General features: G+C 31.3%; 1 protein-coding gene and 1 long non-coding RNA gene across 2 annotated transcripts; both read right to left on the bottom strand.

The window, feature by feature from the left end:
- Positions 1 to 1,018: 1,018 nt before the first annotated feature.
- On the bottom strand, positions 1,019 to 6,743 carry LOC132726444 (SNARE-associated protein Snapin-like). The gene is made up of 3 exons (XM_060711760.1): positions 6,568 to 6,743; positions 5,175 to 5,221; positions 1,019 to 1,233 (listed from the first exon to the last, which is right to left on the bottom strand). Exons 1-3 carry the CDS (start codon positions 6,708 to 6,710, stop codon positions 1,034 to 1,036), a joined length of 390 nt encoding a protein of 129 aa, XP_060567743.1. The 5' UTR covers positions 6,711 to 6,743; the 3' UTR covers positions 1,019 to 1,033.
- On the bottom strand, positions 1,421 to 5,168 carry LOC132726445 (uncharacterized). Its single transcript, XR_009625196.1, has 2 exons — positions 4,268 to 5,168; positions 1,421 to 1,685 (listed from the first exon to the last, which is right to left on the bottom strand). It is a non-coding gene; the product is annotated as an uncharacterized LOC132726445 (long non-coding RNA).
- Positions 6,744 to 12,841: the final 6,098 nt, after the last annotated feature.

Raw genomic sequence — 12,841 nt, 5'->3', positions numbered from 1 at the left:
CCTAAAAAAGTAAAAAGGGCCCCCAGGGCTTTCCCAAAAAAACCCCAAAAGGGGGGGGAATTTTTTTTGTTTGGGAAAATTTTACTTTCCAAACTGTAATGAGTATAAATGCATTTAATAGATGAAATAGATTTTACAATAACTTTTGATATTTCTGTTGTTAAAACTCCAGAGCCCTCTAAAGATAAGACAGAGTTGCTTCCCTTTATAGATACAAATTCAGTAGAATCAATTTTGCAAGTGCTTTATCTCTCAAAATCAAGCCATCCTGACTATAAAGCCCGCTTTTACTTTCCAGCTAGCCTGCTTTGAGGATGTCAACTAACACATGTCACATTTGATTATTATTTTGCACTTGTTTCAGCAGACTGATTATGATTTTTGGACCCAGGCAGCAAACCATTTTTGCACTTGCCTATGTTCAGCTATGATTTTTCTAGCCCTTAGAGCCGCAAACTTTTAATCAATCAACTTACACTCAGAACTAATTAAAATTCAATCATTGTTTTAAAATTCCTTTCTATTTATAGTAACAAATGTATTAAGCATGTATTAATCACATGATGCCGGTTGTTTTCAATGCAATACAATCATTACTTATTTCTTTTTATCACATAAAACACAGCACAGGAGTGTAACAAAGCCATTTAATAAAAACGATATTACACTAGTGTAAATACTCTTTGATGTGACGTCATTTGCGCTATATATAAATAATTATACATACTAATGTAAGCATTACACTATAGGCGTGTCATTGCAAAATGACTCATTTTAACAGTTCACCGTTCTTATTTTATATATGTGATAAAAAGAATATTATATTTGTGTAGATTCATACTAAATTTATTGAACTCGTTGAAATAAAACTATATAATATGATTTTATTCAACTCGTTCAATAAATTTAGTATTAAACCTACACTATTTCAATATCCTCTATATACATTTATTTGTATATGTTATAAATAGATATATGCAAAAGCTAAATCCCGTGTCAGGCCCGCACCCGGTTGAGTAACTTCTATCTTTCATTAAGTTAGGCTAAAATGCATGACAGCACCTAGGCAGTATTGAAAGTTAAAATATGCTAGAAGAATATAAGTCACTCTTACCTGAACATTTTGTAAAATATTATTGACTAACATAACACGCCTTCTTGAATTGTTTAACTTTTTCACATATGATTCCAAGTCCACCGATATAGTCTGGCTACTGGATATTACCTGCAAATCTGAAAAGCAACCATGTAATATTAATTAATCATTCATGTCACATGCTTTAAAGCTTTTTTTTTTTCGCTTAAAATGTTTTTGTTATCATATTCTTACAACATGCCAAGTTTAAAGTAATTCTAGTGAACAGTTTTAATTTTGCCTATATGTCTATATGAAAACTCCTGAAAACGTCCTTAAAAGAAATTACCATATGCAGGCTTTCAAGTGGCCAATAACAAAAAAGTAGGGATAAAAGTAGGATTTTTTTTGTAAAAAAGTAGGGAAAAGTAGGGATTTCAGAGCCTAAAAGTAGGGAAAGTAGGACTCTCTACTCACCTTTTTTCCAAAGTTGATGCAAAAACAAATACAGACCCTTATCAACTAATATCCATGGCATTTTCTTCATTTAGGAAACCAGTCACCAGTGTCTCAATAGGGATTCCACAACAGGATGACTCTGGACATGAACCTGGAATTGGTATTTCTTTTTATTAGATCCAATTCCAAATAATAACAGAAAACTATAATAATATACAATGAATATGTCAGAACACAGACTATAATAACATTAAACTAATAAACATTAAGTAAGCATGTTTTTTGTACACAGACTAGAAGCAGGAAATGTGTTAAAACCTTGTTTAATATAGCATGGTTGTTACAAAATACAAACAAGAAAAATGTTATGTGCAAAAACATGGTTTTAGCTAGCGTAATATGTGAAACACAGACTAGAACATGGATAGGTGTTAAACATGAGTTGCTTGACTCCATTATTTGAACATTGGACAGATTTGCAACAGAGAGAACAGTAGCCACTGTATTCAGAGTTAGAGTCATTTTTACACCAGGAATAGGGTTCATGTCCATTTTCATTTTTTTGCATTAACCATGCATTGTTAAATTTTGTGAGTCCATATAGCATTGTAAAGTTAATTTTTATAAATTAATGGACCTGAAATAATAAATTGTTAGTAAAATGGAATTTAAAAAGAAACTTAATAACACTTGAGAGAAATGTAAGTAGGTCTCAAATAATTCCCAGGTAGAGATGAGTTAATTTATGCCATATTATACATGTATATATGTATTTAAAGATAGAAAGCAAAAAACTTGATAAGTAAACTTTGGATGCAACACATCTTTAATGGTTATATTACTAATAATTGGCACACTGAAAGCCTAAACACACAGTTAGTTATTCTTAAATTATCTGTTATAAGATAAAGATTCCTAATCCCCCACCATATTAAAGCTATCAAATTGAATACATATTTTTTAGAAGAAACACTCATTACATTTTCCAGTATCTAATTCAGGACAAAATTATCACAGTGAGCAACTTCAATACTTGCCAATATGCCAAACATTGCCTAAATTCTATAAATGCTCAAAGATGTTGGCAAGTATTGTCCCTCAGCATACGCATCATTAAGAAACAGTTGAAAAGCTAGTCTGTGTACATAAACATATCATAATTTTGAAATGAAACAATTGATGAAAAGCTAGTCCTTGTACAAAAACATATTATAATTTTGAAATGAAACAATTGAAAAGCTAGTCTGTGTACATAAACATATCATAATTTTGAAATGAAACAATTGATGAAAAGCTAGTCTGTGTACAAAAACATATTATAATTTTGAAATGAAACAATTGAAAAGCTAGTCTGTGTACAAAAACATATTATAATTTTGAAATGAAACAATTGAGAAGCTAGTCTGTGTACAAAAACATATTATAATTTTGAAATGAAACAATTGAGAAGCTAGTCTGTGTACAAAAACATATCATACAGTCTGTGCGAAAGTCCGTCGGTCCTCGGTCCTGGCTGAATAAAAATCATGCGGTCCGAGAAAAATTCCTTTCCGTCAGTCCTCATGTCCGAATAAAATTTTTAAAAAGTCAAAAATATCAATGACATGATTGATAAAAAGTACCCGGTGATGCAAAGAATTTATTAAAGAAGATATTGACCAACCTTAGATCTATTTTGTACCTGTCAAATAAATACCAGTCAGCTCTGTCTTCAAAAAGTTTCATCAACAACGGTAAATTTTGTCGTAAATTACAGATTTGAAAATTTTGTTTTATGATGCCTATTGAAATAGCCGATGAGTAACAATCTTAAAATAATCAAAAAATATTTAATCTAATATAATCAAAATCAACAACAAGTAGAATTGTGAATGTTTCTGCAGGAAACAGACAAATTTTCAATTGTCACATATTTTCGCGATGCCGCTTTTTATCATTAAAAAAATCGTAACTAAAAGGAAACTTTGTTTTGTTAAAATGTGTGTAATAACACTTAAATGTAGTTTAAGAATTAAAATTACTAAAGATATTGTTCACATTAGTTGAGATGGAGGTATTTACCAGTATGTGTTTGTCACATACAATGAATATTTTCTTATGGGAGGGGGGTGTGTGGAGTGAATCTGGAAGAAAACAGCATAATGGTCTGATGATGTAGGGTTTTTGAAATTATATTTCAAATCTTTTCAATCACTTTTATGGTACAATGTATTCCATTTGGGACATACTACCATTTTCCTGAATAAAAAGCTTTTTCTGTGCTTGGGAGTCCAAGGACTCCTCTTTTTAAAAACCTAGCGAGAACCCTGCTTAAGTTATTTCAATTGGTCAGCATCTTCTTATGTTTCTATATTGATAGTCTCACTAATTTAAAGAAAGACAATCATTTTTACATCCAACCGAGTTATTATAAAATAATGCTTGAAATGTCTGGGCCGGAAAAATATCATCCCGGCCGGAAATAAACCTAAGGGTCTCGGTCCTTGTGGCCTGAAAAAAAAATTGACTTTCGCATAGACTGATCATAATTTTGAATTGAAACAATTGAGAAGCTAGTCTGTGTACAAAAACATATCATAATTTTGAAATGCTAGTCTGTGTACAAAAACATATTATAATTTTGAAATGAAACAATTGAAAAGCTAGTCTGTGTACAAAAACATATTATAATTTTGAAATGAAACATAAAAAATAATTGAACACTAAGTAATTTTTTTATAGAAGCAAACTCACCTAAAGTCACTGATTCTGCCATGTCAGCTCCAACCATCCTCATCATGGAACCCCTCTTGCACCACTGATGACCTACTTCCATCAATTTTTTCCTACAATTAAACTAGCATCTGATTCTTATTAAATTTGAGATAAAGATTATATCAAAATCAATCTACTACTTATGGATTTTTTTAATTATCCTCGAGCTTTTTTCTTAAAAAAGTAGGGATAGTAGGGCATTTCAAGAAAAAAGTAGGGAAAAGTAGGGGTCAATCAAAAAAAGTAGGAAAAGAAGGGCCCGCTTGATATGTTAATGAAAACAACATAATTTCATTGTTTTTAAATTTCTATATAATTTTTATCAGATAATGGCTTAAATTTATTCACTTTAAAGCAGCACGCCTTCAGATTCATGCTAATTTTCATGAAAATTTTGAAAATGTATTTGTATGTGTAATATTGTGTAGTAACCAAAAGAAAGCAATTTACAAATTATCAATGGCACTTACAAACCATGTTAATTACCAAAAGCTGTCAAAATATGCATAAATAACCTTCACTGCATTAGTAACACAGTAGCAAAAAGTTGTTTATACTAAACAATCAGTCATTAATCACACACAATATGTAAATTATTACTTGAATCTTGAAACTTTTTACTTTTCCTTACAGCTTAGTACATTTTCCTCAAGTTTGATATCATTGAAATATTTTGACTCATCTGGAGGCATGTAGCTTTAAGGAGCTTGGTGTATAGATTATGAATCACATGTATATCAAACATACATTTTTCAAAACAGTATGTAAGTTAGATAGAATTGTATCTGCTTTACAAAAGCTATGACAGCTTTCATATTTACTGAGAATGATTACATATAAAATATTTAAGAAATGAAAACTTAGACTCAAACATTATTACTCTTACCTCCAGCTAAGCTGTCAATTTGCTGGCGTAGTTCAACTTGGCTTTCTCTAGAAGTAAAAAGAAAATAACCTCACTTTAGTTAACAGACAATGCACTAAAAATTCTGCAATATGTATAACTATTCCATCTTTTATCTATGGACTTCAATAGAAAATGACAAAAATATCCATTGTTAATATCATATTGTATTTACATGAATTTGCTTTACTTGGAGTCCTGCAATTTTGTTTTGAGATTCATGTTCACTTTTATCATGATGTTACAAGGTCAGAACCAATAACTTGCGTGCGAAATTACACATTCTGTTTGATAATTTTAATATTGAAAATGACTAAAACCAGAAATGTGTCTTCACGCCACAGATGCCCCCCGCATGCAGCCAAAATTTCAGATGTTTAATATTTAGCTCCAAATCTGTTTGCACAAACATTTTTTTTCATTTAAAGCTTAAAGCCCTTAAAACTATTCAATGTTAACACAAGTCATTTTTGTATAAAGTTCTAGGCACTGAAACTATTCAGTGTTAACCTTTTGTAAATTGCATATTTGTAGCCAAAATAATTACTACAACATATAAACAGTCACTTCCACAAAAGTATAAGTGCTGAAACTGAAAATTCATATTTTTTCCAAAATTCAAGAGAGATAACTTTGTCCAAAATCATTGAACCATAACCAAATTCAAACTTGAACTACTTACTCCTATTATGAATTATTGTGGTTTCGTCAAACTACCGGTTCGGCGAACTTAATTTATGAAGAGGTGATAGATATTGTTTGCAGTATATATAAATTAAGCTCGTTGAAACCACCACCTGTTTTGTTATATAAGATAACTTTGCCAAACGGGTAGTTCGATGAAACCACTCTCACCCATTATCTGATTATTATGCTGTGTTGGTTATACCACAGGAGCTTGAAATTCTATCAATAATCGCTCAAAAGTCCGATCTAAAAAAAAATCCATACCTATATATAAAAAAAACACAAGGAAGGAAACAACATTTTTACCCCACCCACTTTAGACAACAGCAATTTGCCGATAATTGTCTAAAGTGGGTGGGGTAAAAATGTTGTTTCCTTCCTTGTGTTTTTTTTATATATAGGTATGGATTTTTTTTTAGATCGGACTTTTGAGCGATTATTGATAGAATTTCAAGCTCCTGTGGTTATACCCAAACTTGATTGCCAAATTGACGACAGGCTTGACCCTTAACATTTTGCTTAACAAATCAAACCTGCTTGGTGTGACAAAAAAATCCTTCTTGAGACAAGATGATTACAAAATGTCTCGTGTGTAACAAATTTTCTTCTAATTTGATGAAGCGTCTGTTGATGCAGATCACAATATCACGGACTAAATAAGAATTAATACGTTTGAAATATACTTTACCTCACAGTTTTAACTCTGTCATCAATCTCTTCAACTGTTGGCTTCAGAAGATCTATAATGCCATCTGATATTGCGTCTCTTCGATCATATTGGTTAGCATTTTCAGATGAATTAGAAAATGGGCCGTCACTGTCAGCCATCATGATTTTTCTTGTCTAAATTCTGTTCCCTATACATGGTTTGGGAACATCCCGGGATCCGGGAAGACGGAATCCGTGTTCGGACACGGCCTACTGAATTTTCGACCCATATATCCTATAGTAAATCCATCACATTTAAGGCTAAATTCTGGACAAAACAAATCCGGTACCGAAACTTCATGACCATTTCTTTAAACACCAATGCAGTCCAAGTAAATTTAGCACAAAAAAATAATACATTAGCCCTTGGAGTTTTTCTGCAGCTTTTAATTTCTGTAATCACTATAGAATATTCCAAATAGTAACTGGTGTGTATTCTTGTGCATAGTGCCTCATGAAACCTTCCACCCAGAAATGAAATCCTGCAAAAATACACCAAAAACAACCTTTAAAGTACTCAGAAATGAAACTTCATGTACATAATAACTAAAGATATACTTAAAATATAACCAGTATCAATTAAGATTATATGAAATAGGCCATTTCAAAATTTAAAAGAACTACTTTCTAGACTACAACGGGCTGGGTCTAATTCCGTACCGGGGTGACACCTAAATGAACATAAAATTTCATTTAAAAGAACATTTACACACATTTTTTGGTAATTTAATGTTGAACAAGTAATATTAATCAAGAAATCAATGTATCTTACATTTCACATTGATACAGGAGCATTTCTTAAAGGGTGACCACTTTGCGGAAAATCAGGCTCGGCCAACAGAATTTTAGATAAAACAAGAGCTGTCTGTAGGACAGCATGCTCGACTATTCTAAGTGCTTGATAGTAAAAGAGCTTGATATTGTTAAATTTTTTAAGTTCACAAAAGGGCTAATTTTTTTTTATAAATTCATGTTATAGGCATTAGAGAGAGTCTAATTATACAGAATTGGCTTGACTATTCGGAAGGTAATGTCACAAAGGTTTTATATTGAGTATAATAATATTAATTACCTATGAATACATAAATTTGACAGAAAAGGTACAAAGGCTTGTTATAAAGATGTTTTATCAAGTAAATCACTGCTTTATTATTATGAATGCATAAAATTGTCCCAAAAAAGGCACAAACCCTTCAGTAGTTATTGAGATAACAGCTTACAAGCAAAACTTTACCATGAATTTCGAAGTTGAAAAAGGGGAGAAAAATCAGCCTAAATGCAAGATAGAATTATGGATCTTTGTCAGTGACCTATAATTATGACTCTAAATGCATATGTGAAGTTTTAAATAAATATCTTTAATAGTTATTGAGATATGTAAAACTTGCATGTAAACATTAACCAAGAGACTAAGTAGAAAAGGGGATATGAATCAGCCTTAATGCAAGATAGAGTTATGGAACTTGGTCAGTGACATACAATTATGACCCTCCAATTATGACCTTAAGTGCATGTGTAAAGTTTCAAGTAAATATCTTTGAAGACTGTTAACCTTTAATCAAAATTTCAAAGGGGCAAATAATTCTGCAAATATTGTAGACAGACTTATGCAATTTTGCAAACTGATGTACATTGTTACTATAAATAAATATTTTAAATTTCAATTGAATATCTCAAGCAATAATTGAGATATTTGACTTTACAAAAAAACTTTAACCAAAATTTCTAAGTTCCAAAGGGGCATAATTCTGTCAATATGGTAGGCAGAGTTATCCAACTTGTCAATCTGATGTACATTGTTACTATAAATAAGTATTGTAAGTTTCAATTGAATATCTCAAGCAATAATTGAGATATTTGACTTTACAAAAAACTTTAACCAAAATTTCTAAGTTAGAAAGGGGCATTATTCTGTCAATATTGTAGGCAGAGTTATCCAACTTGTCAATCTGATGTACCTTGTTACTATAAATAAGTATTGTAAGTTTCAATTGAATATCTCAAGCAATAATTGAGATATTTGACTTTACAAAAAACTTTAACCAAAATTTCTAAGTTAAAAAGGGGCATAATTCTATCAATATTGTAGGCAGAGTTATCCAACTTGTCAATCTGATGTACCTTGTTACTATAAATAAGTATTGTAAGTTTCAATTGAATATCTCAAGAAATAATTGAGATATTTGACTTTACAAAAAAACTTTAACCAACGCAGACGCCGACGCGGACGCTGACGCCGACGCCGACGCCGGGGCGACTACAATAGCTCTCATATTCTTCGAATAGTCGAGCTAAAAATGGCATTACAAATTATAACATATCTTCAGAAATAGAAGACAGATTTTCATGAAATAAAGTTTTTTGTTGTTGGCCAATATTGTACAGGTTTTCTATGCATGAATTATACCTTGTTTGTATAAAATGGTAAAATTTATCCATTTTTTCTTTATAAAAAGCTTAAAATTTAAGTTTGAAATAGTGAAAAATGGGCATAAAGTTTGCCATTATTATGATTTTTTCCCTAAAAATTGCTATAAAACTTCCTGATTAAGACTTTTACTTAAATTTATTAGTAAACAAAGCAAAGTATATACATACACAGACTACACTCTTTGTTAATACCATCTATAAACATGTAAAGATAACAATCTCTATTACCATAGTACTATATATGGCCTTTTGTAAGTAAATTCTCATTCAGATAAGGCCTTTAAAATTGTTATAGAACAAGGCAATCAATTCAAATAATTGAATAGGAAGTATTAAATCAATTTACTCTTCAAGCCCATCATACTCTTAAAAATATTATTTTACAATGGGAAAGAGACGCCTTAACAGTGGAACTTTCAAGAAAGGTCACAAGATTTTACCTCCTCACTTGAACGCTGCGGAACAAACCAACAGTAGTTCTTGCTCACATCTCAGCCAAAATCAGGCACCAAATTCCTCAAAACCAGTGCTTCGCTCACAGAAAAGTCTGCAAAAGAAAGATGACAGTGAACCGCAAGGGAATAGAGTGATCAATTTAGATAAGCAAATTGCTATGATGAACAAAGTTTATGAAGAGCACAGTGCTCAAAAATGTGATAAATTAAACATCAAATTACACTGTGAACAAAAACTTGGACTGGGTTCTAGGCTGCAATTTAAGTGCTTATCCTGCCAATTTGTATCTAGCAAAATGGAGACATTCAATAAGTGCCCGGGTAGCCAAGCAGCTGCTATCAACATGTTAGTGGCGTCCACACTGCAAGACACAGCTATTGGAATAGAAAAGGTTAACCTGCTGTTCACTTCAATGGATATTCCTGCACCTAGTAGAAGTTATATGCAAAATTTAACAAACACAGCAAGCCTAAACACTGTACAATTAAATAATGCAGATATGACTGAGAAAAGGAAGCTTGTTGTTCAGCACAATAAGAGTCTTCACAAACCAAATCCGAAACATCTCGATTTATCGTTTGATGGCCGCTATAATGCAGCCAGAATGGTTTCTTCATACAATCCTATAATGCAGCCAGAATGGTTTCTTCATACAATCCTGGCCAGGCAGCTTCACAGGCTTATGGTGTTGCCATCGAAAACCATACAAGCTATAACTACATAATTGGGTTAGCAGTACAAAACAAACTTTGCTGGACTGCGGAACAAGGGCTTTGATGTCAATTGTCCAGGCCATTTTGATTGTACTGCAACAATGCAGTATATGCAGCCTCATTCTGAAAGAAAGATGGCTTATGACATTGCTGAGCAGCTTTCAAAAGAAGATATTCTGGTTCGCACACTGACCACTGATGGAGACACGAAAGCTTATCTCTTCGGCCGTTCGGCCCATTTAATTTTCGCTCTATTTATCCCACGGTAAATCCATCACACCTAAGGCCAAATATTGGACACAGCATACTCAGTAGACGCATTTGATGGATATAACTTTCTTACAACACTACTTTCCAACTAAAATTAGATTAGAAAATAATACATTCTATAGTCCTTTTTCTGCAGTTTTTATTTTTGTGTAGTCTCTAATAATCCAAACAACAATTGATGTGTATTCTGGTGGGTAGTACTTCCTAAAACTTTCCACCCACAAGGTTTAAAAATAAACTTCCATGTTTTTCAATAACTGGGGCTTCCTTCTTTTGGACCCCTCAGAAATTGCACTTTAGTTTAATAATATACAGTTGAGTTCACACTAAACTTCCCACCCTTGTGCACTTCTAGTGCACTAGACCATATGACCAGGCTAGCCAGGGAAGGTGACACCTAAATGGTTTATTGGCTAATTGCATATCAAGTGACAGGGGGCATCCATTTAAGCTGCTGTAAGAAAAAATAAACTTTGGGAATATATATATATGGCCTATTCATGAATATAAATAAGTAAATTTTAAAATCAACAGCTTTAACATTTAAGGTGCTATCATGTTAAAGCTTAAAATAAATAAAAAAATTATTTATTGTAATCGTATTTTTATTAACCAGTATTTAACTGTAAGTGTAAAATAATACCCCTTAAAATCAAATTTATAGAATTAATAAGGTTAAATTTAAATATGCTCCGTAATGGATAATTAAATAAGTGTTTTAAAGCTTTTTTTAATGGCCATGTATTTCAATTTTTCTAGCATACAAATGGGAAAATTGATGTGATAATTCTGGCCCAATTAATTTAGTTTGTTACAACATTAACTTTTTTATATGCTCAAATAGATCAAGGAAAGCTTTATATTTAAGCCAAACTATTATTTATATAATATATAACTTAGAGACAATTCCTCATGTTCAATATTGAAAGAGAATATTAATTAATACATTGATTTTAAAACAATCAATATACTTTATAATATTTTATTGCGACAATACTGTATAATTTTTAATATATGAAAAACACAAAAACAAATATGAGTATAGTGCAAATGGGTTAGGTTCCAACAAAGTTTAATTATTATAATATATATTTTCCGGATAGAAATGACATTTCATCACGCACGGCTCAGATCAATTGATGCATATTTACCGTACCCCCATTTGGCGTCGTTTTCATGTTCAGAGTCCTAAGTATCTCTATGAAGATCAAATACATTTCGTGCTCCATATAGCCTCTATTTAAATGAAATCCTTAATGATATTATGTGTAAAAATATAAAACATGTTATATGTAATCAGGAAATATGAATCACAGCTGCTTTTTACCTAAATTGATATGTAATAAATCTTGATCGAGCTATTAAAGATAAAATGTTCAGTCTGTTCTGTTCATATTTTACAAAAAAGCATACATGCACATTATTGATTGTCATTGGTTAGTTTATAACATGGAAACATATTGTTTTTGTTGTTACATGAATATTACAAAAAACAAACAATATTTCTTTGATTGTAACAGGAACTGAATGTAAAATTAACATTATTTCATGGATCGAATGTATCAAGAAAACATACGTTATTTCAATAACACGTTAAGCGTTACGCTTTAAGACGTGTAAATATAAAGAAGAGATAATCTTTACTATAAACATATTTTATCTTAGGTATGTGATAAAGAAATTATTATATTCGTGTAGGTTATTACTATCTTGAGCTAACTCGTTGAATAAAATGGCATAATGTTCATGAGCGGACCGCATATAATATAAATATAACTGTGTTCAATTTATTCAGTGTTGAACCTTGTATACACTCATTCGATATCCTCTTTTAAGCATTATTTATTGATATGCGTGAATTATGAGGTATTTTGACATGAATTTTGCATTGTATTATAAAATGTTATGTAAAATTATATTTACTAGGAACATATGATGTTATATATCAGCATAACTTATCGAATTATATTCGAATACAAAACGCTTAGTTCAAAGTGATTTGATTTATTTATACCTATTTACTACATATCAATTCACACAATTTTCTTACAGAATCAAACACTATATAGTGCTTTATTTGCACTGAATACGACAATTCAAAAAGCTTAACTTTTTAAATTATAACTCCGCGACATTCGAACATAACTGGTAATTAAAGATGGTCCTCGGTAGCAGAAAGTGAAGGACACTTGATTAGAAATCTGTAGGAGATGATTACAGCCAAAGAGGTCCTCGAAAACTGCATTATATCATCTTAACTAAAGTGTTATGATTAAACACAAAAAATACTATTTTATCATTAACACTTTCCCTGCTGGGACCGAAAACGAATAGCTTTTGCCAGATCAGTGTACACATCAGTTTTTCTGGGCTCTTTACCGTCTA

This window comes from Ruditapes philippinarum, unplaced genomic scaffold, assembly GCF_026571515.1.
Source record: "Ruditapes philippinarum isolate M1 unplaced genomic scaffold, ASM2657151v2 ctg9492_1_1_1_1, whole genome shotgun sequence".
Classification (NCBI taxonomy): domain Eukaryota; kingdom Metazoa; phylum Mollusca; class Bivalvia; order Venerida; family Veneridae; genus Ruditapes; species Ruditapes philippinarum.
The sequence above is the reverse complement of the archived record's forward strand: the minus strand, read 5'-3'. Positions and strand labels throughout refer to the sequence as shown.